At 41.1% G+C, this 27,832-nt stretch overlaps 2 protein-coding genes across 3 annotated transcripts; both read left to right on the top strand.

Annotated features, from left to right (window-relative positions):
- Positions 1-235: 235 nt before the first annotated feature.
- mtf2 (metal response element binding transcription factor 2) lies at positions 236-9,347 on the top strand. The gene is made up of 15 exons (XM_084368081.1): positions 236-425; positions 1,212-1,413; positions 1,776-1,857; positions 2,775-2,885; positions 3,009-3,109; positions 3,312-3,487; positions 3,625-3,720; positions 4,210-4,278; positions 4,546-4,669; positions 5,017-5,084; positions 5,212-5,382; positions 5,520-5,640; positions 5,867-5,925; positions 6,160-6,252; positions 6,871-9,347. Exons 1-15 carry the CDS (start codon positions 421-423, stop codon positions 7,244-7,246), a joined length of 1,854 nt encoding a protein of 617 aa, XP_084224207.1. The 5' UTR covers positions 236-420; the 3' UTR covers positions 7,247-9,347.
- Positions 9,348-9,544: 197 nt separating this feature from the next.
- On the top strand, positions 9,545-26,915 carry ccdc18 (coiled-coil domain containing 18). 2 transcript variants are annotated; one of them, XM_084370088.1, is made up of 26 exons: positions 9,545-10,117; positions 10,234-10,426; positions 10,848-11,003; positions 11,199-11,305; positions 11,618-11,746; positions 11,990-12,086; positions 12,213-12,334; positions 12,456-12,735; positions 12,932-13,019; positions 14,218-14,435; positions 14,767-14,877; positions 15,055-15,186; positions 15,445-15,579; positions 15,689-15,766; positions 16,290-16,406; positions 16,517-16,684; positions 19,371-19,513; positions 20,444-20,607; positions 20,709-20,922; positions 21,988-22,087; positions 22,221-22,358; positions 23,495-23,635; positions 23,812-23,949; positions 24,503-24,925; positions 25,014-25,784; positions 26,583-26,915. In XM_084370088.1, the coding sequence occupies exons 1-26, from the start codon at positions 10,017-10,019 to the stop codon at positions 26,601-26,603; spliced, it is 4,485 nt and encodes a 1,494-aa protein (XP_084226214.1). In that variant the 5' UTR covers positions 9,545-10,016; the 3' UTR covers positions 26,604-26,915. The 2 variants fall into 2 exon arrangements, with proteins under 2 accessions (XP_084226214.1, XP_084226213.1); XM_084370087.1 differs by having other exon boundaries at positions 22,221-22,376.
- The last annotated feature ends 917 nt before the right edge of the window (positions 26,916-27,832 follow it).

Here is a 27,832-nt window from a genome sequence, read left to right as displayed (position 1 = left end):
CAACGATAGTTTGCTTTCTTTTCACACCGACAAGAAGAAACTCTGGAGAAGATGCTGTTGTCGACAACAAAAGTACACCTTATTCTTCTTTAAGGGGCGGATGTGCTCTGTCTGCTAAACGCCCTGCCTACAATTTCAAATGTTTGAAAAAACATGTGAACGCAGCAGCGACAACAACCAGCAGCAGTCGTTAAAGCGCTTCCCATAATGCACTCCCCGATCATCAGCGGGAAACCAAAATGGCGAACGTGTTGGGGGAAAATGAACCGTTTGTTATTTTCTGAGGAATGCACAAGCCCCGCACGTTTCCGCGACACACTTTTGAAATAAATCCGACCTCAAAAGGAGCGGAATAGCAAGAGTCACTCATATTCAGATTTTTTTGTTGTACGAGTCGTTTGTAGAAGCGGAGGTGACCGAATGAGGTATTGTTGTCATCATGTTTTCCTCCTGTGGGGGGTGTGGGTCCGACGGTCAGCGACCTGTGCGGGGTTACGGCTTTGCATGTGGGTTATTCATGCTAACAATCAGGTCTGGCTGCTAGCTATTTTATGTGAAAGACTCTCCAGTGTGCAGCGTTATCTCAATGTGGCCCCTTTTTCCTCTCTGGTGGCTAATATTGACCATGTTCTCTCAGTCTCCGAACAAAGGGAATCTCGGACTGATGGACACTGACAAAAAGGAAATAGAAAAAATGAAATCTAGCTTCTGTAACACAGCTCGATGAAGAGTTTTGCAGCAGAAGATAAAAAATATCAAGTGCTCAACTTTTATTATTACATCTGACAACTGTCATTCATTTAGTTTATATGTAAGAGTTGATGATTACCTTTACGTTTTGTTCCTTTTTTTTGTTTGTTTAACTGTGGATAGGTTGTAGAAATACTCAGCATTGCCCTGCAGCCAGCTCCCTGGCTGCGTGGCTGTGGTTAATTACCAATTAGCACTAATTATGTGTACAATCACATGTTGTCTGTAGCCACTGGAGGGGAAATGGCATGTCTTTCATTTCCAGCCATCGATTTGTAAGACCTTCTAAAAGCACACAACTTATGCTTGTATTTTCCATTAAAATTATACATAAAAGACAGTATTTCAGTAAAGATGCAAAGGTATATGTTATTTAAATAAAATATAATTGCGTACATTGCTGTTTAAATGGCTAAATTCCCTGTTAATGCTTCTTTTCCCTGTTTTCCTCTGTTTCTCAGAGACTCAGGGGTTGTGGATCACCTGTCTGTCCATCACAGAGCTCACCCCCAGCGGCAGCAGCAGGCTGTGCCCTTGTCCCCCACAAGCCTCTCTGCCAGGGGAGACTATGGAGAAGGCGGCATGTCTGACAGGTTTACAGAGGGACAGGACGTCTTGGCCCGGTGGTCAGACGGATTGTTCTACTTGGGGACAATCACAAAGGTAATAGTGAGGGAAAGACTCCTCTTGGTACTAGTTTTATATCACATTGCCACCACACACTCCAGGACACCAGTCGAGTAGGTGCATAATTTTAAACATTTTTGGGCCGTTTTATTTCATCTAATCGTGTTGTTGCAGAAATTATGCTTCGGAATTTTGGTCATGGGACACAAATATCTACTTGACAAAATATTTTAAACTAGATGTATCGCTAAATGCGACAAAAAACCTTCAAACTCATAACTTACTGGACTGGTGTCCTCTTCCGCTTATTGTTACCAACAGAAATCTCGTGTTTCTGTATGTTGTTTCTCAGTATGGTGTTAAAGAAGACCTAAATCTGTTTTTGCTTCCTCTTTCAGATAGATCGAGACAAGCAGCGATGCTTTGTGGTTTTTGAGGATCGGTCAAAATCTTGGGTTCTCTGGAAGGACATCCAGACAGGTAAGTTCAATCAACTTCAAGATTCTCTTGTTTGTTAAATATTTGGATCTTATTATTGAATAAAAATGCTTGGATCATTTGCAGGTAATCTAAAAGATATGCTATTTTCTTGTCTGGCAGCATCTTAGCTTTAGATTCTGTATAGTTTTTATTTACTTTGTTTGAATTGGAGCATTAGTATAGTAATCTTCACCCCCTTTGTCTGCCTTCTTTTTTTGCCACACTTATCTCCCTACTCATGTTGCTGACAGTTAACTGTCCGCAGTGTCTGGCATCAGTACAGCAGCAGTGCACTGCCTGCATGTTATGAGCAAAAGGGAGATACACAGAGAGGCTGGGGTCTATCCACTTCCAGATCAGTCATTTAAACTGCAAATATGACCTAGACATGCTTTGTTGGAAAGCACATTTTGAGAAAATATTGTACTTATTTTTAGTCTTGACTACTTCCAGTTTGAGCAACCACATGTTGCTGCAAAGCTGTATGCGCACAGATTTGCTGGGCTGAATTAAAATGTTAATAGCAGTTAAAACCTTGTTTTCTGCTGACCTCCAGTGGTTGAAGTTATCACTTTGCTGCAGTGATGCAGAAATGTACTTGCAGTGTTTAACTGCACCCTGAGCTCACAGTTTACTTTTGCAACTACCTCAGTACCACAGAGGGAAATTAGACTTTGTTTTAATTTAATTTAAAAATAGAAAATTAATGTGTCTTTTCAGAAATGGTGCCTTTTACTAATCAGTGTAATCGACTGACCTCATGGTGAAAGCTTTCTATTGGAGCTTCCAATCAAATCATTTCCCTTTTGTTGCAGAATTAAAACTTGATTTGAGGTACTTTATGTATCTTTATTCTGCATTACAGCAGCTGGTGAAAGAGTTGGTTATTTGCCCTGACTGCCTTTTGTCAATTTCAGGGGATGAAGATGATGAGGACGATGAAGACGATGACATTGTGTGCTCCATATGCCAGGATGAAACTTCAGAGGAGCCCAATGAGATTGTCATCTGTGACAAGTGTGGACAAGGTACCGTTCTTTATGTAACTACCTATTGGGCTCTAATCTCTGGTCATTAAGGGTGTGTGTACTTTTTTCATAGAAAGATGCTGGAGATGGCAGCTGCTGTAAATGTGCTCATTGTCTTTTTAGGCTACCATCAGCTCTGCCACTCCCCCATCATTGACGCCTCTGTCATTGACTCAGATGACAAGTGGCTCTGCTCAGAGTGTGAGCTCACTTCTATACCTAAGGTACAGTTTTTGTTTTGAATATAAATGCATAAAACCTTTGGTTGAATTTATCAGTTGTCTGATTAGATGAGCCTGGATTTACATGACAAATAGCTATTTTGTTAGACATTAAAGCAAAATTGAGATAAGATATACTACAGGGTAGCTACAAGATGATCTTTGGAGTACATAATAAACATGTATATAAACATGCATTTTTCAGAGGGGGGGTGCACACAGGAGGGGGGCATCTGCTAAAGGCTTTCTGCAGCACGAGCAGCAGCAGCAGCACATGGAGCTTCACCTGTCCTTCCCGTACGCTCTGGATGAACTGGTGTGGGACCAGGGCCACAAGACCAACATCCAGCAGTGCTACTGCTACTGTGGAGGTCCAGGAGAGTGAGTAACACATTACATATGCAATAGGACACATTTAATAGTCTGAGTAAACAATTTCATACATGCCCATGTTTAAGCACATTTTTAAAATCACATATCCTGGTAGAGCTAACCACTCTCTTTCTCCTTCCTTGTAGCTGGTACCTGAAGATGCTGCAGTGTAACAGGTGTCAGCAGTGGTTCCATGAGGCGTGTCTCCATTGCTTACAGATGCCCATGCTCTACGGAGATAGGTGCAAATACCACTATGTATATGTTTCATATTTATATTTTTACCATGGCTTTTTGAGAGACTTCTGCAAATGGCTGGTAGGGGTCTGGTGAAATAGTTTGGACACCTTTTTAAAATCAGTCAACAGCTAAACCACCATTTTAGATTAGTGTACAAAGTATATTAAACCAGTGCTAACAGTAGCTGCAGTACTCATGCTTCATGTTATGAAACCAGTACGTTTGTACTGGTGGGAAAAAATTAAAGAAGAAAATTATGTTTTGGCAATATTTCTGTTCAGAGTTATGACTATTTTCAATGGAGAAAATGATACTACCATTTGTTTTGTGGTGTTCTTCACCTCCACTTTGTGTTTTCATATCAAGACTCATTCTCTTGTATTAAAACATTTCCTTTCATGTTCTCGGCATCTCCATGTACCAGTCCTTTGGTCAAGAAATCACTTTGCACTGTAGTAAACTGACGTGGTTTTGTGTCTGTTTGACTTTAGATTTTACCTGTTCATTTGTTCCGTTTGCAATGGTGGACCAGAGTACCTCAGCCGACTGCCTCTCAGATGGTAAGTGATTCTCAAGGAGCAATTTCAACTTCGACACAGACAACCTTTTATATTCTATATAAAATACACAAGCATGTAATTACTCTTCTTTCTAAATTGGTGCCCTATCTTAAACCAAACGTTAGAGCCCTGTAATAAAGTTCCAGTTCTTGCCTGTGTGACTTACCAACTCTCATAATTTCTGCATCTTCTAAACATTTTCTCTTTTCTTTTTATGATATTCTGTTGGAACCAGACTAAGCTAAGTCTTTAACTGAAATGTTTCAGGGGGGATGTGACACACCTTAGCCTGTACAACTTGAGTGTGATCCACAAGAAGAAGTACTTTGACTCTGAGATGCACCTGATGAGTTACATCAATGATAACTGGGAGCTGCTGCAGCTGGGGGAGGTAAGGAAACCACCAACTTACATTTGACTTGACATTGCTACTGAACATCAAGACACACACTTACTTTGTGAAGCTTAATATATGCATGCTTGTTGGCACAGGATATTGGAATTTGAAAGCTGTTATACATTAGTGGTTTCCTTAGTGTGTAGCTGCTCATTGCACTAATACATCTCAAGACAACCACACTGTTAGCCTGTCATAGAGGCTCAATTATTTAGAAATGATCCCTGGCTGTGGAATTGTTTTTTTGTAACCGTATGGGATTGATTTTCTGAAATATTTATCTTATTTTGTCTTGCATCCTGTCTTTCCTGTTTGGTTTTTCCCCTTCCCTGTGTCTGCAGCTCTCCAACACTCCAGGATCAGACCGATACGAATGTGTTCGGGAAGCATTAAACAACAACAGTAGCTTGTAAGTTATTCTTTTACTGGTTTATCATGTGTGTGTTCAACCTAACCCTGTCTTTTTCTCAACTCCTATCTGTTCCAGGACTACTTTTCCTTGTAATCACTCCCTCTCCTTCTCTTATCTCTTCCAGATTCATGTCAGGGAAGGAGGTGAAGAAAAAGAAGCACTTGTTTGGGCTGAGGATCCGGTTTCCTCCTGCTCCCCCCAACTCCGATGAGCCGACCAGCAGAGTGATGGAGAGAGCTTCACATGAGATCACCATCAAGGGATGCAAGTCCACCAAAGCCCGATCTGGCATGAGGTTAGATGTGAAACTTGTACAATATGCAAATAATCAGTGTTTTGATATCGTCCTGCTTCTTGTAAGTAGTGTCACAATGTGTGATAAACGCTCAGATATCATAAATGTTGTTGTTGTTGTTGTTGTTTCTCGAGCAGTACTTTAACCAACGGCACAGAAAAGAAGAAAAAAAAGAAGAAGAAGAAAAAGAGGAAGCAAGGAGCACGTTCTCTGGAGACTCTGGCTAAACGACAACGCTCCAGTGAACTCTTATCCCAGGTGTGTGCGTGTGTGTGTGCGCACACATTTGTAAGTGAATCTTAGTGTGTGTGTGGGGGGGGGGTGTTTTTACATTATGTATAGGCCTGAGCTCTCTTCCCCTCTCTCTCTCTCTCACACACACACACACTCACACACATACACACACACACTCAAACTGTAGCTTTTGTTGGGGATATTGAGAAACCAACTGAGAAATGCTAACATCTTTTCTTGTCTCTGACAGGACATAAGAAGGCCTCTACCACTAGAGCCCCAAACATTGGATCACTTAACCTCTATCAAGTAAGTGAGCAGTTGTGATACAGAATTTCTATTTCTAAACAATTACGACTATTCCACTCAGCAGTGTATTAGCTGCATTACTGCTAGAGCTGTTACTACCAGCTGTTATTTCAATGAATCTTTAGATTAGAAAACATGTCAACAGTGAGCTATTGCCAGTAGAGTTTTCTTTTCGACTGTTTAATGTCTCTATCCTTCGGTCTCTTTGTCATTTAACCATCCCCACATCACCAGGAGTGACAGGTCTTTGCTGTCCTCAGATGTGGAATCCATAGGAGCCCTGAGCACCACAGAAACTACCTCAACTAGCATTTCAAGACAGTCCAGGTACTCCTGCTGTGCAACTGCAACAGTCACCTCTTTCTCACTTTGAGAACCTCGACTCTCTGGATGGCAGTGTTGCTCTGTCTGTTGGTTGGTCTGCCACTTTGGTCCAGGTTCAATTATCTCAAAAGCTGTAGGATGACTTGGCAACAGACATTTATTGTCTGTAGATGATGCATGATCTCCTGACCTTTTTAGCTCGCATCACTGAAAGGTTGACATTTGTGGTTTTTAATTAAATTGATTAAACTATTGGACAGATTGACCTTATATTTGCCAATCTAAGTACCAATAGTCATCCCTAATATTTTGTAAAGATATCAATATTGAGGCATTTAGTAAATAATATGATGTTTGATTCTGTCGCCCCATCCTCACATTCATGAAGTGCTTTAAGGAGATTTCAAAATATCGAGATATGAGACATAGTGGCCTCATTGCCCAGCTCTACTAACATGCTACACTAAGATTTTGAACATTGTCAGTGTTATACCTGCTTGTTATCAGCATGTTAGCATGTCTTGTTTTTTATAATTCCCCATGTATACTTTGTTTTTGTTATTTCCGTCGGAATTAGAATCAGTTATCTAACTTCCTCTTTTCCTATCTATCAACCTCCAGCCTCTGTAGCTCCAGCAAGATGCGCACGACAGCCAGCATCATGCCTGTTTCCTCTCCACCCTTAAAAAGGAAACGTGGGCGGCCACGACGGGCCCTGCAGACCCCCAACCCAGAGATCCCCCCTCCCAGCCATGCAGACCCAAATCCCCCAGCTACAGAGGTGCTGAGCCCACTCCCAGGGCTTCACTCCACAGACATAGTTCACGGCATGGACCCCAACAGCCAGCTCTCCCACCTCAAGAGTTCCATCAGCAGCTATTTCGGAGCAGCAGGGCGGCTGGCTTGCGGGGAAAAGTACAAAGTTCTGGCGCGACGGGTCACCCTTGACGGAAAGGTGCAGTACCTGGTGGAGTGGGAAGGAGTCACTGCCTCCTAGACATGTCATTGTCATCAACACTTTTCATTTCTAACCAGCGCATACAAGGTGGCTGTGTAAAGGACATTGTGCACACAGCCTGTATTCAGAGCATTAATTGATGTATGCCTTTGTTTAGTTTAGACGGGAGCAAGTTTTGCCCGTTAAGCTTACTGTAAAGCCTACTGGTTCAGTGCAGTAGTACATGTCTTTTCCTCATTTGATTTAAAGATTACAATTCAACGATCAAGACAAGGCTTTGTCATTACACCACACCGTATTTCTGTTATTCTGCTGTTAACATTTTTATTATCTGCTCTGAATGTTTACAGGATCCACCCTTTTTTTGTTCAGGGGCAAAAAATTATCAGTGCACTGCACCTGTAGGCTTTCAGTGAATCATTATTGTGCTTGATTTTTTTTTTTTTAAATCCAGTGATATGCTTCTCATTTCCAGACCAGTTAAGTATGAAACTGTAAGTTGATTTTTTTTTTTTTTTTTTTTTTTGACAGAATGTATTTGGTCAGGCATTAAATGGTGAATCTTGGAGGAAAAGAGAAAGAGGGGAAGTTTTGTTAAGAAGAATTTTCATTATTTCATGACTGTAATTATGCAGTGAACCATTACGTATGTTGCTTAGCATATATTTTCTTACCAGATTTGGTAAATAAATACGTGTCCCTTTACAACCATGTCCCCCCCTTTTCCAGTCCCAGCTATTAGTACCTCTTGTTGCCTTGGGCAGACATATCCTTCAGTTGTCTTTTGGAAAGTGCTCCATTTGCGAGCAGTTCAGGAGGAACTCAAAACAGAAGTGTGCTGCTGCAAATGTTTATTTTATATATAATTGTACTACATTTATTATTTCCTTTTCCACTTTCTCATATGCCCTTTTCTGTTCCACAGGGCAGATTTCTCTGATTTTCTTTTTTTTTTTTTTTTGATTATGGATTGCACATATCAAATTATGTCTGCCAATGTCATCTCATTTTGAACAGATAATTTGAGCTTTTCAGCTCATATGTGGCAGCATTTTCATCCATGGTTAAGTTCTTTAAATACTTAAGTTGATTATAACTGTTAAAATTAAAATGAAGTTCTGAAAAACCACATCCCCAAATCAAGTGTAATTTCAGTTTATAATGACCGAAAACAAGAGGATTCCTTTGAACCTTTTGATTTGAAATTTGATAAAATAACACTTTGTGGACCTATTTAGTTTTTCCTTTGTCTTATAGTTATTCAAGATAAATAAAGTGCTGCATAAGATGAATGTTGTATACCCAGTTGTCATACCTAGAGTTCAGAATTGTTCTGCTATTTTTGTGCTGCCTATGCAAGTCAGTCCTGGATAAAGGTGTTGTTTGGCCATATAATTGGACCACATGGCTTGACAAAGGGGAGCATCAGCATTATTATTGTGATGATTTGACTCGGTTGTTAAATTTTTCATGTGACGGGTGCTATAAAAAAAAAAAGTACTTGGATTTTTGCTTTTACAGTCAAAATCACCTTGTAGTTTACACACTCAGGATATGCCCACAAACGTCACTGTATTGTATAGGCCAGCATTTGCAGCTTGACAGGAGGTCTTGATGTAAGTTATTCTCTCAGTGTTGTTGGTCAGTATTTTTATATCAGGTGCTCCATTGACCATATGTATGCATGTATACTTTTTTTTTTCTACGAGCAAAATAAATTGTAGTCTATTTTTTTCTCTTACTCTCACTTGTTATAACTGAGTCAGAAAACAATCACTGGAAAACTAATATGCTGTATGTCATTGCAATGGGTAAATATTCTGTTAGTATGCCTGTCTCCTTTTTTACAAGATGTTTCTGTTTTTGTTCAAATGGACAGACCTTTTGGACATTGATACCTCTTCATTGTGCAGATGTAGTCCATGCATTTAAAGCTTCTCTCCTCTGTTCAGCCAGTGTCTAAGCCCGCAGGTGGCTCCCACTGACTTCCAGCAGGCTTCCGTAGCCAAAGAACACACATGTACCGTCTGCTTTGTCCCTTGAGATTCTTCTTATTACATTTTTATACATCATTATATAGGCTGACGTGTTACTTCTGAACCTGTTTAGTTAAAGGAAAAATAAAAGCTGATATTTTGAACTGATGTGTCGCGGTATCAATTAATTAAAGCACCAGTGCCACCTCGAGCCAAAACTACCGTTGTGAATTTGACAGTTCCAGTGCACGCGCCAGTGTTCGCGGCAACTGTCATGACAACCCTCCCAACCAATCACTTCACACACAGCCTTGTCCTATCCAATCAGAAAACGCGTTGTTAGGGTGTGGGCGGAGACTAAAAATTACAAATTCTTCTGGCTAACTTGCCTTTTCACTTCTTCTACACTGGCTAACACCGAAAGTTTTGTTCAACTAGAAGTTACAAATACATATTTTTATGCTTTTTCATAGCGACAGTAAGACAAAATTAATTTAATACAAAACGTAAACGTTGTCGGTACGGTTGTTTGACAGTCTTTGCTGCAAAAACAACGATAATGTTAAAGCTAACTAGCTAGCCACCTGTTGATACAACGAGCATCTTTGTTTACATTTAGCGAGCGTAGCTCTGCTAGCTAGTTTGCGTTGCTTTACCATAACTACATATTTTAATAACGTAGCTTCATGTTGATAAGTTAGTTATCGGTTTTCTGTACCTTTCCAAGCATTAACACCAGGTCGAAATGTTGCTGGAGCTACTTAAAGCTAACCTCAGCAAGTCAAGACAAGTTGTTGTCGAGCTGAAGTTAACATGCACTCATCATTAGTCTAATGTTTGAGAACGAGGTGATTTTAACTGAAGATGTGGTCAGTCTGAGGAATCTGCTTCGATTGACGGACGTCAGCCTGCAAAGTGTGAGACAAAAACTGAGGTGAGCTGTATGACATGAACACATGCTGCTGATAGCTACAACTCCAGTGCAGACTTTAAGTAAATGCTCAACTAGATTCCTTCTTCACTAATTGTTTTCTATGCAACCCTCTACAGTCAGTCAGAAGGACATGATGACAGGGTTGAGTCTGAGCAGAAGAGTCCTGATCGCCTGACCTTGCAAGACCTGCAGATACCTGATGGTCCTCCGTCCCAGTCAGCCTATGTTTATCAGGAGAGACCTCTCAGTGGGACGGCTGATAGACGTGCTGTTGCTGGTAGTTTAAGCTCATCGTCCTCCAGCTCTAGGGTGAGAAGCAAGATTGTGTGTGTCTTCTTAGGTGAAAAATTTGACAGACAACCAGTCAGATATTCTGTGCATCATTTTGTCTCATGCTGCCTGTCGTTATCTGTGCATGTGTAGTGAATTCGCTTTTTTTCTCTCACTCAAACTGAATGTTTTTACGCATGTTATTTACATCAGAAGCAGGAAAGGAGGTGATATTTTTATCGTCTTCACTGAAAGTATTAAAAGGTGTAAGTGAAGGAAAAGGAAATCAGATTTAACATGTCTATCTATGATCTGTTTTACAGTAAACTGTAATTGTAATGTCGTTAACCTTTATGCAAGATGCTTGGTACTTAACAGCTAGGGTAACATTATAACTAAAATGTATACAATAGAATTCACACGCCTGTCACCCACACCTTTGTTCAACCTTCTTGCTCAGTCTTCCTCAGTCACAGCCAGGTCGATAGAGATGGAGTCTGTTTCTTTGAGGAAGAAGGCCAGCTGTGTGCGTCAGGAGAATGCCTGCGTGTCCATGCAGGATGGGCAGCTCATCAGTGATGCTATGCAGTATGACCTGGCCACCTTCACATCGCAGGTAGTAGAGTCACTCCTAAGAAGATGATTTCTGTGAATGAACGTGCTATAGTAGTAGTATCTGGTGCTTCAGCAGTTTGTGCTGCAAATATAGTTGGTGAAGTCATTATAAATGTCAAGCCACAACAATAAAACGCTAATAAATATTAAAAACAAAACGTTTTATTGAATGCATATGTTTTGTTTTCATTTTCAGGTTGGCCTCAGAGGCTCCAGGGTTGGTATTAAAAACAATGTGACAGTCATGAGTCAGCAGATTCGTCAGCTTCAAGCAGAACTGGAGGCTCAAGCAGAAGAACTAAAGTAACCTCATGACCTCAACTTATACTTCTGCAGATGTCGCTAGTTATGTAATTGTGATGTAGCAACTGCATGAACATTTATATATAGTTTGGGTACTGAATTGGCTTGGCATAATGAAAGGCTTATGCAATCTTATTCATACAATGACGGACCATTTGCTGCCATTTCTCTTGTCTGTATTCCTACTGGGCAAGGATTGATTGTGGCTTGTATTGATTTGCCTTTTACCATTTTTCCTGAAACTGTCATACTAACCTCTAGTTGAACCTAGCTTTAATATCCAAACAACCTGTTCCTGTCTGTCTTTCCCAGGGCAGCAGAGCTGAGGGCAGAGTGTAGCCAGGATGCAGCAGCTCACAGTGACATTGTGCTGGCGACTCTCACTGAGGACCTGAGTGCGCTCAGAGAAGAGCTGGACACCAAGGCAGCACTCTGCAAACGGTACCTTACAGTTCTTCTCACATTTTGGGTAACAGCATGAACGCCACCAACAATTAATCTACTGTGTTTTTGCTTATAATTGCATTTGTTACCCATCATATTTGAATATTTTTAATTGAAATAAATAAAGGAAATTATTTGGGCGTCAAGTCAAAACATAAGCAGACACCCCATGTCGAATTTACTTTTGCAACATGATTGCATTATTGTTTTAAAAATCATGTTCCCACTCATCCCTTACAGGGCAGAGCAGCAAAGAAACCAAGCACTTCAAAATGCAGAGAAACTCAAGGAAGCCTTCAAAGATTATAAGGCGACCATATCCATTAAACTTAAGAGGGTAAATTCACTTCATTTAAATCATTTGATTATTTCATCATCATCCTTTATTTAAAACAGACAAGCATATATTATTGATAAATTCTTTTAAAATGCATGTTCACGTGTCCTCATTTGTGTTTTTAAGGTGATGGAGAGTGAGAGCAAACTAAAAGAGAGTCTCATTGAGTGTGACAGAGAAAAAGAAGAGTTAGAAATGAAGTGCACTGTGTTGGAGAGAGAAAGGGTTGAACAGAGCCAAACAGTGAGGTAGACATTTGAGATCATCTCATTATATTGTTTCTCTACATGGTTTTTTAAATATTTATATGTAGAGACAGAAATTAATTCAGATTTTTATCCCTGATGTTCCTCCTCGTCTGCCTCCCAGCCTGCTGAAGGAGGAGGTGAGGCAGTCCAAGTCTGCGGCTGATGGTCTCCAGGCTCAGCTGGAGGAGACCAAACAAAAGGCCTTACATCTGGAACAGCAGATCACGGCGCGGGGAGCAGAGGGCAGGGAGCTGGCCTCTCTGCACAAGGAGCTGGGAGAGCTGCGAGCACTGACCCAGGGTCAGGAGCAGAGGGTGACCCAGAGCCACAGAGAGGCTCAGCAGAGCCGGGCGGAGCTGGACAGCCTGGAGGCCATTCTGGCACTGCTGCATCTACGAGAGGTGGAGGGGAAAAGACACACTTACACTGTCGTTTTTGTTCCCGTGTCACAAGTCTCAAACAATGTTTGGCCTGAGGGGTTGTTGCATCATCATTTAATTTGTTTGGCCAAGCCATATTTTGGTACCAGAGTGATTCACCAAAACAAACAGCCTTATTTATCACCGATCTTGTTGTCATATTATTATTTATTTTCAGGGTGCCGTGGGGCCGCTGTGCATCAAGCCCTGCATGTTGCCCCCTGTGGACTTTCCAGGAACTGCACACCTACTGAAGCTAAAGCCAGGTACCCTGTGTTCTTCATTACATCCTGTGTTATCTATGCCTATTAACAGAGATGTTATTTTTTTTAAATTCAGGTTTGCCCTTATTTGTTTACGTCTGAAGTTGTTGGAATCTGATTTGAATTATTTTCTATACACTAGCTTTGTACCCATTTTTCTTTTCTTTTCTTTTTATTAAAACTTGAATAAGCTTTGCACTTAAGATGTATGTATAGCTGTTTTCAAGAAATTATTTAAATTTAAAAAAAACCTTGAATGTTGATTGCACAATGTAATGGCTATAGAATATTGACATGCTTTGTTTGGTTGGTTCCCTATAAACTTCATTTTCACCATGCAATTCTGCCTGACACCGGGCACGAAGTCTCCCAGGAAAATAATAATAGATAACTGAATAAACTCATATTTTGATCTGTGTTGTTGATAGTTGCTACTGTCGTGGAATAACTGTGACCAATAACAAAATGAAAATACAGAAAGAAGTCTTCTTGTCCTAGTCCCAGTCTGCAGAATATGGAACCAGAGAATATGACAAATACAATCTTCTTTTATACACTTAGGTTTTCCCATTCTATCCCTCCTTCTTAATTGTTTTACATCAATGGGGCCTTTCCTCCCGCTTTTAGACACCTGTCAATTTTCTTCATACGAGTCACAACTGACCAATAACATGAGTTTCCCTATCTCCAAAACCAAAAGAGGCTTTACCTTTAACTTCCTCCCTACTGGGGTTCTAGGTAAATTTTGGCTGACTACTCATCCTTGGTTTGGCAAAAAGTGATATGTCAAGACTATCTTTGGAACGTACACAAGAAGCATCTGGTCACTCTGACCTGTTACTAGAAAACAGTCTGACTGGCGCCAGGCCGTACTCAATATCCTGTTTTGCACAATATACAACAAGCCTATCTAGGACATTTGATAAGAATATGTGTGTAGTTTTATATCATAAGAATACACATGCAATACAATGTGACCTGTAATTAATAATGAGTCTATAATACTCCACTGCTCTGAGGAAAACTGAAATTATCTGGTTGTCAATAATACCACTTAGAAACAATAGGGAGGGAAAAGTTGTCGAGTTAGGTTGAAAATAAAATAGAAAATAGCATTAGATGTCAGGTACCAACTATGTAATTCCTAATTTATGTATAAGTCTGTATAATCCTTTATTCACCCATCACTGAATCCTCACAGGTGAAGGCTACCAGCAGCTGCTGCGCGTGCTGCAGTCGTTGCAGGCTGAGCGGACCAAACAGAACAGCCTGGCCGAGCGGCTTCAGGAGCGTCTGAGTAGAGCCCAGGAGGAGATCTCCTCCCTGCAGAGCTCCATGGCCCAGAGAGCCTCCCACTACCAGAGCCTCCACACGGAGCTGCTGGACAAAGTCAGCAAAGCCATTGACACAGAGAAAGAGGTCACTTACCTGATCTTCTATTCTGTCATCCCTTTTCTTATTTTCTTTCTTTCTTTGTCTTTTTTTTTTTTTTTTTCATCTTTTGCACATAACCTGATTGTCTTCTTTTAGTAGATTAACATTTGTTCTTTCCCTCTTCGATTTTTACAGAGCATTGACAGTTTCTTGGTCGTGCTTATGTTTCTCAGCCATCAAAAATGATGACATATACTTTACTTTTTTAAAATATTATTGCAGTACGAATTATATTTAACCAATCTTGAGAGATAATTATTGCTTCTTACAGATTATTTAACTTACAAGAAGTTTTTAAATCTCTGTTTCCCTGCAGTTGAAAAGAAAAGGTGCACGTGTGGCTTCGCTAGAGAAACAGTTACAGGAGAAAACCTCGGCCTACAGCCGGGCTGCACTGACCAACACTGAGCTCGAGAATCAGCTACTGGTACAAGACAGTGACACTATCAGTTCCACATATTTGTCATGTTTAAAATTTTTTCTCTGATGACATCAACAAGCCACTGACAAGAAGAGCTATGACTTTAGGTCATGATTCACAACCCTTCACTGACCTCCTTATAGAATCATTTTTATTTTTTGTTTTGCTTTTTTCAAATTACAGGAGAAAACCAGCACCATTCAGCATTACCAGTCACTCATGACCAAAAAGCAAAGAGAGTACCAGCAGTCTTTGGAGAAGTGTAAAAATTCTCAATCTCAACAATTCACGGAGCAACAGCACAGAATCGAACTGGTGATCTACAACTTCATCTTTGTCTCGTTCACTTTCCTATCCACTGAACTTCCACAGTATACTTCTGCCACACCTTTCTGCTTTAACTAATTTCAATTAATTCAGTCAATCTTTTGCTCATCAGCTAAGAAGTAATTCATTCCCCTGTATGATTAAAGTTAAGTTGCTCTAAGAAGTTGTCATAGAAGCAACTGGAGAGTTATACTAGAAACCCCTGCTGTGATCTTATATTTAAACCGCGTTTCCTCGCCTCTGCAGTTACAGTTGTCTGTGGAGGAGGCTCAGTCCCGGGTGTTGGAGATGGAGCAGGAGCTGAGCTCGCTCCAGAGGGAGCGAGATGAGGCTCAGAAAGCAGCACTTCTGCTGCAGAGCTCTGTGGACCAACTCACACAGGTCAGTAAATGTCTTACAGTGTGGAACAGGAACCATTTCAGACCTAAGTCAAACAACTATAATTCAGACCAGGTATATGCTGATGATTTTAATATTGATTTAATTTCAGCAGAGGCAGGTTGAAGTCAGACACAGCGAGGAATTGCTGCAAAGTTTCAAAGACCAGGCGGCTCAGTCTGCCTCCAAGGTTTGTACAAAGACCAGCATCCTGTTGCACCAACTGTGTCAATTTAGCCTCGTTATAATGTAAATTATAACCAAGTCAGGAAGAATTACATAATTACACATGCCCGTAGGGTGTAAATCATAAAATTTCACAGAATTGTACTCACTAGTGGTAAAACAGGAGTTTTTCCAACACGCAGCATAATTTTTTAATCAACTGGATTTCAATATCAATCCAGTTTACTACTTTGTGCTACATTGCCAGCCACAAAGCTAATGCACACAGCAACCATGACGATAGAACTCAATCTCAATCGTGGATTGGCCACTTGCCTTATTTATGGCTGCCCATCCAAACAAGTTAGGTAATGCTGGAAGTAAATGTGGAGCAACCAGTTTTAGTAGCTGATTTAATTACAAACTCACTAACAGTTACTAAGCCTCTTGTGTTGACTTTACACCCTAATTAACCTACATTATCTGGGCACAAACATCTGGCAGAATTCATGAATTACACCATAACATGACTTCTGTTTGTACTTCAGGTGTGTGAACTCCAGTCGTCTCTGTCAGCGTGCAGAGAGGAGCTGAACTTCTCCCTGCAGCAGATGGAGGAGGCGAAGAAGAACTATGAGAGCGACCTGCAGAAGAGCAATGACAAGGTACAGTGTTACAGGCAATGAGACATTTGCAGTATTTCTATTTCTATTTGCAAGAGAGTTTTTACACACTTGCAAAGCCCATCTCTCAGGCTTATCTTGTCTGCCCTTAGGTGTCCTCTTTGCAGGAGAAGCTCCACAGCACCACCCTGGTGTGTCAGAGCTCCAGTGAGCAGAACCTGCAGCTGCAGCTCTCTCTCCAGCAGCGGCAGACCATGCTGACTGAGAGCACCGCTCACATCTCTGAACTAGAGGAAAATCAGAGCCAGCTGCAGACACAGGTGAGTTAGAGACAGTCAAAAACCCTCTCAAACACCAGGCTGACAAGACAATGTACTTTAAATCTGTCCATTGTTTGTTTGTGTTTTATAACACAAAGTATAAGTATAATGTCATGAAAAGCGTTAGTAGCCTGATTGGTAAATGCAGCAGTTGTTGTTGCTGAAACAAAATAATAGACAACTACAGATATAATCAAAACGTTTTTATCATTAAAGACTCGTGGCCACATGACCTGTGTTCAAGTGATTACTGAGACATATTTACAAAATAAAACTGGTCCCTATTGATGACTGTTTGTCCAACTTTCTGTGAGTTGTATATTAGTTTGTACAAACGCAGTATAAACTGGGATAATAAAGGCCTTAAAACTTAATTTTAACTTGAGGCCTCGATAAATTCTATTTATATTGTGCTTCAGTGGTGCATGCAGAGTTAAAGAACTAAGATATTTTCCGTTAATCACTTACCGCAGACCAATTGCTTCATGGTGAGCTTGAGGGCCTGGGGACGTTTCTGTTTGATATGGAGAGTGTGTGAGTCTTCTCTGTTCATACAGAAGCATCAATAGTTCTCTCTGTTTCTCTTGATCACACAGTTTTACATCAGCAGCAGTAAAACACTCTCCCTTTGATGATCGTAGTTATACTCAGTCTACCATATCATATAATGTTTGTAATGTTTTTTGTATAGAAGGAGGTTAAGCAGGGTCGATTCTTAACTCCTTCCAATGCCAGATGATCAGGTCAGTCAGGTTTACAGGGTTTTTATGTGGCAATACAAGCATTTTAACTTAATATTTTTAGGATTGCCTGATGATGAAGATGATTAACTCAGAAAAAATCCAATTTAATGGAACACACTACAAGGAGTTATTGACTGGTTATGAAACCGTCTCAGTTTAATATTGACCCCTTTTGTGAGAAGATAAGCTATTAATACTGTTTATAGTTATTCTTAGTGCCTGCCACTGGATCCGATTCCCCACAAACTTTACACATAATGGTACTTTTGGTTACTTTAACTTTAGCAACAAAATGACTATAACCGAGAGCCAAATCTGTTAGATGTAGGTGTATGAACAGCACTAAAACATAAAAGCAAAAACTTTATTTCATCATATTAGTTATTAATCTTCAATAGCCACAAATGGATACGTCACTATGCATCTTGCAAACAGCAAGCGTGTTTAAAAAAGAAAAATGGCATTAAAAATATGTTGAGTCTTTCTGCTAGCCAAACAAAGATCTGGAGGTGGTGGTTCTCATTTCGATTTTGTCCACAGGGGTCGCCAGAATCAACGCAAAATAAATGTTCATGTAGCACCTCTAAATCACACACAGAGTGCCCCTCTATCTATCTCTTTCAGCTCAGTCACAGCCAGACACATATATTTGCAATTTTTCCCTGATTTGGGATGATTATTGTTTGGTCTGTTTAGATACCCTGTCTGCTAATTTAAACATATTCTCCTGTGGTCTAGAGAGAAACATTATCATGTTTTGGGGGGATTTCCAGTAAGAGGCCTCATCTGACAAATGTTTGTGAGGTGTCAAATGGTTCCAGTCAGCCATCTCTAGAGGGTGACAGGAGAACCATATAACGATGATTTAGGTGTCTTTGTCTCGATCACAATTATGACTGAACAATTAATCGAAATTTTTAAAAAAGCAACAATTATTTTGAGAAAGGTAAAATTTGGGACAAAAAAGCATTATGATAAAGTACACATCTTGTCCCCCAGATGCAAGAAAACATGTTTGTGTGGTACAGACCCTGTCTGTGACGCTACAATTGACCATTCCCATTTATCATGAGACACATCGCAATCGCAATATCTGTCAAAATAATCCCAATATGATTTTTGATATCATGCAGCCTGAGTCATTGTCTTTCAAAGTAAAACGTGAGAAGTGGGGAACTTGAAAAGCTTCTTATTAGCAAAGATTGAGCATATTTATTGAAGCTTTAAAGCTGCACTATGTAGTTTTGGGAAAGAATTTTAATCAAAGATAAAGATCATGACTGAATAAATAAACTGACCTTAAAGGACAACACAATTTCATACTGTTTTACTTTGTTTATATGTGGCGGACCCTGCCACCTTTCTAGCTTCAAACAGTGTTCTGGGACCTTATTTTCCTCTGATAAATATTACCAGTTCAGCTGTTTCCAATGGGGGCTCTAGTTTACAACACTTTAACACATATTAAAACCAAAACTGATGAATATTATTGAACGCCTCTCCTTAAGCAAAATGAGTAGAAGATAAACTGTGGCTGTGCTCTTAACTTGCAGATATGTGTACTTGCAGATAACACCCTGCACATACCTCAAACCTGTGGTAAATCTCCATCACAGCTCAAAGCAGCACTTTTAACTTGTGATTTCATTAGTATTTCAGCACATTGTAGTTGCTGCTTGTACATTCTGTCCTTCACAACGAACAGAGCACAAAGGTCTCCATTGAATGAGCAGAGCAACACATGGACAGTAGCATGGAGCATGTCTGTACACGCAGGTCTGATCAGATTGCCCGTAGGGATAGACGGTCAAGAATCTGTTATTGTTTTTTATAGTTTTTTTTAGTTTGTTATAGAATAGTAGGTCAGGTCTCCAGTTTTGTGCTATAAAACAGAAAAATGTTTCATTTATGAGGAAAATAAAGATTTTCATGTCTATCCATAGGTGTCCAGTCTGGAGCAGCAGCTGGAACGAGCCCGGGCCTCTCTGCAGGATGAGGTCAGGAACAGAGAGCAGGATGTCCAGGACAAGGACAAGGACCTGCAGGAACTGAACCAGCAGAACAAACAACTCTCCGAGTCTGTCAGGTAAGAACACCTGTACACACAGAAACACTGTTACACTCTAAGGAACAAAGGACATTGGAGATACAGAATCTTTTTTTAATTTCAGGTTTCAGTTTTAACATTTTTGGACCATCAATATTGAATTATCACTGTTTTAAGACATCAGTGCTACCAGAATCATTTAAAATGTAACATTCAGACCCAAATATTTGAAAATTACATTGGTTCACAGCTTCTCCGTAGATGTCTTGTTGATGATAATGAAATATTTTCCTCAAACTTGTAGTAATAATGATAGTTTACCATCATTCACTTTAATAACCATTTAATGCAGCATGTATGGGGCTTTTGTTAGCGACTATTTCTGACAGAACAAGGCTAGAACCATGTTGTCCTTATTGGCCTGCATTGAAGGCATTCAAACACCTCATTAGTCTGTGACACAGTCTTATGATTACACCACATCCCATTTGTCTGTAGGCATGAAGCAGCCCTTCCTCCCGCCACACCCCCTACGACCCATGAATATGTGTGTTTATAAATGAGGCTCTTACTTGTTTCAGAGTGGGAGATGTTTGGAGTCATTTCATTCTGCATAGCTGCAGTTGTGACATTTTAAAATCTCCAAAGCAAAAAGCTCATTTGTTGTTTAAATGTGCCATCAAAAGACACATTAGCTTCGCTTAGTTTAGCTGCTCTAACAGCTCTGGAGGGATCTCCTTCTCTCGAAGTCCGTGATGGGAGCCGTGCTCACATTAAGGTGAGGAAACGGACATGTTGCGTGTCCACAGCTGCACCCAGTCAAATGGTAAATAATGCAATTTACACTGCTTAAATCTTTTTTTCTGCAACATGTCTTCCCTTGATTGATATTTCACTGGTTCATTTAAGACTTTTAATTGCTGTACAAATTTACTTATTATTGTCTTATGTTTATTTCTCCTTTGGCAGCAATCTGTCTTCAGAGATGACAAAGTATCGAGGGGAGCTGCTGTCAAAAGAGTCGGAGCTGCAGCGTCTAAAGAAGGACCTCGCTGCCAAGACTGCTCAGCTCAGCCGCATGGAGGAGAGCCTGCGACACCTGAAGAGCCAGCTCGACAGCAAGACTGACTTAGGTAAGTTACACAGTTTCTGTTCTTTTTGCAGAAAAGAAACAATTAAATCTGAATCTCTACATGCTCCTTCACTTGCTCTCTTTCTCTTGTCTGTCTCCCAGTGGTGGACCTGGAAGAGACGCTCCACCGCTGTGAGGCCGACAAGCTCAACTGTGTCCGGCGGGCCCAGATGCTGGAGGGACAGCTTCAGGTGGTGCAGGGAGAGTTGTCTGACACACTGGAGCAACTGCAGGAACTCAGAGACGTTCTGCAAAGAACCCAAACCACCTCAGACGAGCGGCGAGCCTCGGTGGAAAAACTGACTGTCCAACTTAGGTGAGGATACACCCTCATGTGAAATCTCCTTCTGCACACAGGGACACCAGATAGAGCGACGACCAAGAGCTGTGGCTCAGATAAGATCCTCTGCTGGATCGGACTCACTCGGATGTGCATTGTACATATGTTTCACAAACACACGGACACACACAGACAGGCTGGAGCCTTTTGATGTCTCAAATTTTGTGTGTCTTCTTAATAATCTCGTGGCTAATCTTAGTTCTAAGATGAAATGATGACATTGTGTACTTTTTTACTATGGAAATCCTTTGCTGTTGTAAGAATATGAATTTCTGATTATGATATTTAAAGAATTTTCCTTATTTTTCAAGGTGAAACTTCTATTATGTAATTTGCTGTGATGATTTTTCCATTCTCTGGTTTGTGATGTAATATTTTTACATTTAAAACTTTGCACAGATAAAAACTTTGTACGTTTGAATATGTTTTGAAAACACTGCAGCTATTGTACATCAAGCATCAAGCACTCGACTGGACGCACACTCATGAGTCACTTTCTTGTGTAAAACAAAGAACAAAACAGGATGCTACATGTCTCAGTTGATTCATTAATCACTCCTTCAGTCCCTGTTAGATTTTCTTTGGTGTTATTGTCTTACGCAGCATGATACATTTGCAGGGACATGCAAATGCTTGACCCTGAAAACGCCCTTTTAAGGAAGAACGTAGCTTTTTAAGTAACAGTTGTCACAAGCCCTGTTTTACACAAAAAGGCACTGAAATTAGTTTTACATCCTTGGGCACATTCTAAGTACTCAAACCAAAGGTCAGCCTAAAAATATTTAACAATAAACTCCTGTAGAAAGTCGTCAAACATGTTCCCTCTATTTAGCCCTCAGTTATATCTGCAGTTCAGAGGACAATCCAGGTCTTGTTTCAAGTTAGTCAGTGTTTTCTTTTTTTTTTTACAACTATTAATTAGATGGGTATCTGATAAAGTATTCAGTAAAAGTGTGTGCGTGCATGTGTGTGTGTGTGTGTGTGTGTGTGTGTCTGTGTATGTGTGTGTGTGTGTGTGTGTGTGTGTGTGTGGTTTCACAGTGAGACCCAGAGGGAGTTGGAGGAGAGAACTCACGAGGTCTTAGACATGGACAATGCACTGAAGGAGAGACAGGGGGAGCTCCAACAGAGAGCAAATCTGGTACAACACACAGACAAACACACTCGTATCAGTATATTTTATTCAAAGGAGGAGGATTTGTTTTGCTGCTGTATCTAGTCGCATTTTTGGTGTTTTTAATTTTCTTTTTTTTCTTTCCCCTTTTCGTCCTCAGCTCGGCCAGCTGGAAGTGGCCATCAGAGAGCACAAGCAGGAGATGGAGAGGAAGGTGGAGTCGCTGCAGCAGAGCCTGGTAGACAGAGAGAGAGAGCTGAGAGACGCACAGAGCGAGCTCACAGACAGAAACATGAAGGTCAGGAGCAGTCACAGAGTAAGAGGGCAAAACATGAGAGAGAAACCTTGCATATGTCACTGTGAGTCGACTAGGCCTCAATAGACATTTCAAGAGGAATGCAACATAATCAGCCCGATTAAGTCCTGTCATAAATGTTTACATCCTTTGAGCTATCATTGCTCATTGCACTGTCTGTTGTGTTGCAGTATGGCTTATAATGATTTCTGTAGAATCATTATAAAATACAATAATTAAAAAACCTTTAAGTTATGAAAACTAAACGTCAACACCTTTTAATGACAAAGCCGTCCACAAGTAAAGATGTATTTTTAATTTATATTAAGAATATCTTCAAACATACAATATATTCAGATATTACCTCCGTCTTTCTTCACCACACAGAACAAGAGAAGACATTTCTCCCGTTACCCTCCATCTTTTACTCCATCCCCCATTGTCTAATTCATTCTATTAAGTTAATTAAATTATTTGAATTGAAATTAATTCAAAATGTATTTTAGTTTTGTCGTATTTGTATTGTTGCAGAGATAAGTTAGCACGCTGAGCAGGTAGCCCTGGCCTGTCAAGGTCCAAAGCTCCTGTGCTAGTGGTGTAAACACCAAAAGTGACCTGCTGCTCCAAGATCCCACTCCAGAATGCTAGCTGCACAGCTAACTGAGATAACTAGCTACTGGCAGCAGAAGGTAGTGGTTAAGGCTTATTCGTAGCCTATGTAAGTGGTCATTCTGAGAATTTATACATGCGTGCTGACATAGCTGTGTTGCTTGCAGTGGTGATACAGCCTGATACACAGACCCCTTCAGCTTGAGTGTCCACAAAGAGGGCTTCCCCTCCATAGACAGTGAGCTTGAACAGAAAGGCAGCGTTTGCTGTTGGTTTAAAATAACATCATTTAATATTCTTACTACTTGAGTCTAATAGAAGTCATTAACTGGTTTCATATAGACATTTTTGGAAATTGTCTGTAAAGAAAAACACAAAAAATTGTGAGGCTGCCCAAGAGATGTACTTTTTTAATTTATAGAACCAAAAAATGAATTCAGACCCTGAAGTAAAATGTGTTATAATGTAGATCATCAAACTGTATGCTGATATATGTGCATGCTTGTGTGTGTTTGTGTTTGCGATGTTAGGAATCGCAGGAGCTCGGCCAGCAGCTGCGTGTGTGTCAGCAGAAACTTCAGACTTCGCTGCGAGAGCTCGAAGAAATTCAACGTCACTGCGACGCTCTGACCAAAGAGCTGGACGCCACCAAGCTGCACGCCAAAGAGAAGGTAAAGTCAAAGCACAATTCATTATTATTAAATATTAAACTTCAAACTCCTAAGAAGATGTCATCTGTTATGAAATACTATGACTTGACTTGGGTCTTGACCTGTTGACATCGACATTTTTCTGCTGTACTACCATTAATCTGTCTTGGGGGGGGGGGGTGGTTGTTTGTGCGCAGGAGGTCCGTCTGTGTGGCGTGGAGGAGGAGCTGGCGCTGAAGGAGGCACGCTGGCTGCAGCTGGAAGCCGGGCTGCAGAGTACGGTCGCCTCTTTAGAGCAAGAGCTGGAGCTGGAGAGGGAGCAGCACAGCAAGGAGGTACAGTAGCTACTGAGGCTTCATTACTGGTGTCGACTTGCTCCATCTAATGTATTCAATACATCTATTCAAATAGAGACAACTTAACAAGTCAAGTTGGTTTTTTGACTAGAAAATATCATCAAAGTCAGGTGAGAGAAAAACCTTGATGCTGTAGTGCAGGTTTCAGTTGTTGGATAAGTTTTCACAAAGATCAGTTTATGATCTCTGCGCACGCAATCAAGGTTTTGTGGGTTTTGGACCAGCCTTCCTAGTCATCACTGCCGTTCCCTATTTGCGTCTGATTGTCTGATTTCTTTTCCTCTTTTTTTCTTTACAAAAATGTCAAGAATACCGCATGAGTTCTCCATTTTTACAACTCCAGTCCTCTTTTTATTACCTCTTCACTCCCACACACAGCTGATAACTGCTGATATTTTTGATGGTGCTTCTTCTTTACTTCCTTGTCCTGCTTTAACCTTTGGGCTTACCTGATTACATCAAACAGAGGTGGATCATATTGTCATTATCTTTAAATCAAAACTAGTCTCATCTGTCTCTTTTCCCTCCCCAGCTGGAGTCCCTGCAGCAGACCCGAGGCCAGCTCCTCAAAGTCTCGGAGCAGATCTCCTCCACCATGCGCTCCTCCCAGGAGCAGCTCGCCGCTAAACTTCAGCAGAGCCAGAGCCAGCTCGAGCAGGCCGAGACCCAGCTGGATCAAACTAAGACTGAGCTGGATCGCACCCGGAACCAACTCGTTCACCTCCAAACACAGAGAGACCAGGCTCAGACCCAGCTCCTTCAGAGTAAAAGTCAACTTGAGCAAAGCAGGAGTCTGTATAAGCAGACCAGAGCTCAGAACAGTCTCCTCCACATCCAGCTGGAGCAGCTCAGTGCTCAGCTAAAACAAGCCAGAGTCCAGGCCGCCCAGCTCCAGACTCAGCTCCAGACCTCGGAGAAGTCCATGGAGACCTCAAACGAGTCCCTGCTCATCAAGGTAGACTTCTTTACAAGTGTGACTGTAATGAAAGTTAGATTAAAGAAGTTTATCAGTGGATTTCGTTTGTGTTCTTGTGTCCCTACAGGAGTCTGAGGTGACCCGTCTCCAGGCAAGGATCTCCAGTCTGGAGCGAGCTGCTGACCACCAGCATCTTTACAATCACAAACTCTCCCTTCCTGCTCTGCACCACTTCACACACTCCCCAGAGCGCTCCTCCTCTGCTCACTCCCTTCCTTCTTCCCCCAAAAGCCCTCAGGTAGCTATCTCCTCTTCTAAACAGACACACTTGACTCAGCTCCTCTCCCCGACGCACACGCAAACTTGTTCATCACCCCCTGCTCACACGTACCTCCAGCCCCTTCATCTATTAAACCAAACTGAGAGCAACCGAACGTGTGATTGGCTGCAGAGCAGCAGTATCGACTCCTCCCTTGATCTCCCTCCGAGCCTGAAGGCCACACTGAGGGAGGCCTTGAGCAAGCAGCCTTGGGAGTCCTCCTCCTCCTCCATCCCCTCTTTTCCAGACACAGTGGACCACAGCTGGCAGGGCCTCAGCGGCGTGGAGGCCACAATAACATCCGACCTCTCCTTCAACCCCCTTACGTACATGGTGGACGAGCAAGATGACAGAAAGCTCAACATGGAAGCTACCTCGATGCAGGAGGGAGAGGATGAGCAAGAGAGTGAGTCGAGGAGGGAGTCCGTGAGCACTCTGGTGGGTCAGGAGGAGGAGATGGATATGAATTCACTCACAGGGATGCTGAGGTTTGTTAATCAGACGTTAGCCATGCAGGAGGACCCTTCTTTGTGGAGCTCCGCAGGGATATCAGAGACCAGACGCAGTCCCACGCTGCAGGTAAAAGCCACACCCCTCTGTGATATTATGCAGTTATCAGTCAGTCAATCAATTAACCTTTCAACGGGAACTTGATCTGCAGCTATTTTAATAAGCAAAAATCTGGTGCCTTAAAAAAAGACTGCTTATTTGGTAACATTCTGTCAACTTTTAACTTTAAATGGACTTCAGATCCCAGTTCTTTAAATACATTTTCATGAACTTGTTGATCCAAATACAGAAGCTCCTGGCTCCAGATGTTTCAGCTTAAATTACTGATATGATATGAAGGAAGGTTTAACTGGAGAATGCAAGTCCTGAAATTGTAGAGACGCAGTGAGCTACAAAGAACTAGACCTCAGAACATACTCACTCGCGGTCGTGCAGTGACATCAGAGAGTGATGCTTCTCTTAACTCATAAACAATCTTTGGCAGAGTGTGGACACCAGTGTTACACCTTGTTCTGTGGCCACTGTAAAGTGAACAAATTGAACAAATGTAAGCATGTACTTCACCTTTCTTTAAATTATTGATATGATATTAAGGAAACTGAGGTGACACCATTTTTAAAAACTGAATATTGTGTATATCAGCTAACAATTTGAGCTAACAAGCCAAGGGCCGCTACAGTTAACAGCAGTTAGCGTTCACTCTGGTGATATGCTGCCCCCTATTTATTTTGAGTATGAATTACACATTGCACCTTTAACACTGAACACATAAGAAAACAACCTCACAACTGCCATCACATAGATAGATTTAATGTTTTGATTAATATGGTCATTGGTTGTAGCATTGGTGTGCTTTTTCTTTTTCAGAGGGACATAAAGGAGACATGAAGCTGTGATGCTGAGGAGACGTCAGAGACGAGAAGAGCTGTTTACACCGATTTCATCCTTGTCTGTCAGTGTACATGCACAGACCTGCATTCATTAACATCCCTCATTAAGTCTGTCCATTTGGTATGTGTTAGGCTGAAAAATTGTCTGTCAGTGAAAAAATGAATGATTAGTTTAGATGGTACTACTTTCAAGTCTGTTAATGATCAACTGTGAAGCTGTTTGTAGCATTTCATGTTGTGTTTTCCTGTTATTTATATATTTTTACACTATTTTATATAAGCCAAGTGAATAAAAGATGTTTTTATAAGATTTTCCTTTCCTTGCATACTTTGTCTTTGGCTCGTCCACCACTGATTCTCAGTTGCTCTCCAGAGAAATGTGAAGTCCTGCTCTCACTAACATTAGTTTGGATGTTCCCATGCTGCTGTGGGGTCGTGTTACCAGAACAACTGGCAGCTTTCGGTCCTTGAGAAGAATTCTTGGCTCCGGACCGTTCATGCTGAATCTAATAGAGACTCAAGCTGGTTAAATGGGGTTTGGCACTCACATGTGGTTTACATAACAGGGACATCAGAAATGTTTGGCCTCTGCAGAGTTTTACTCATCAGATTAAGTGCTAGCATGAACATTTGTAACAGCTAACAGAGGTTTATAGATTGAAGGGAGCAAACCTGTTTTGTTTGAGTTTTGTGTGTAACACTTTCCCAATGCAGCCATGTCTTGTCATTCACACTGATGGATTACCCAGGGGTCTGTTTGGACAGAGTAAGACTAGCTCTTTCCCCTGTTTCCAGTCTTTGTGCTAAGTTAAGCTAACTGCCTCCTGGTTCCAGCTTTCAACCCTCAGAAAGTGAGTGAGTATTTGTGTTTATATTCTCCAACAAACGTTTCCCCTTTCAACCCTACAGTGAAAATAACAGACATAATGGTTGCTAATTCCAATGACCAGTCCTACCCTGAGGTTTAATCATTTGTTGCAGGTCATATAAAGTCTTTGGTTTGTCAGGCAGACCATCAACAGGCTCATGGTTTAATGCTGTAAATATCACAGCGAGTGATTTCCTGCCTACATCCGAGGAGGGGCTTTTAATATTTACATTTCCTCATCACTGGCCTCAATAGTTGGAGTTTATGGGTGTCTGTGTGTGTTGCCACTGGTGACGGCAATCATTTGAGTTGGCAAACCAACCTGTTTGTCCTACACTAAAATGAATGATCTCATGAGT

The sequence above is a fragment of the Pagrus pagrus genome (genome assembly GCF_965226575.1).
Source record: "Pagrus pagrus genome assembly, chromosome: 12".
Classification (NCBI taxonomy): domain Eukaryota; kingdom Metazoa; phylum Chordata; class Actinopteri; order Spariformes; family Sparidae; genus Pagrus; species Pagrus pagrus.
Note: the sequence above shows the minus strand (reverse complement) of the source record. Positions and strands in the feature narration are given on the sequence as shown.

Excerpts from the sequence above, each read along its gene's own strand:
- ccdc18 (XM_084370087.1), top strand. The coding sequence starts at position 10,017 with ATGTTTGAGAACGAGGTGATTTTAACTGAAGATGTGGTCAGTCTGAGG. Across the intron at positions 19,514-20,443 it reads CAACTCTCCGAGTCTGTCAG|CAATCTGTCTTCAGAGATGA; the intron begins GTAAGAACACCT and ends CTCCTTTGGCAG. Across the intron at positions 20,608-20,708 it reads CGACAGCAAGACTGACTTAG|TGGTGGACCTGGAAGAGACG; the intron begins GTAAGTTACACA and ends TCTGTCTCCCAG.
- mtf2 (XM_084368081.1), top strand. Across the intron at positions 4,279-4,545 it reads AGCCGACTGCCTCTCAGATG|GGGGGATGTGACACACCTTA; the intron begins GTAAGTGATTCT and ends GAAATGTTTCAG. Across the intron at positions 5,926-6,159 it reads GATCACTTAACCTCTATCAA|GAGTGACAGGTCTTTGCTGT; the intron begins GTAAGTGAGCAG and ends CCACATCACCAG.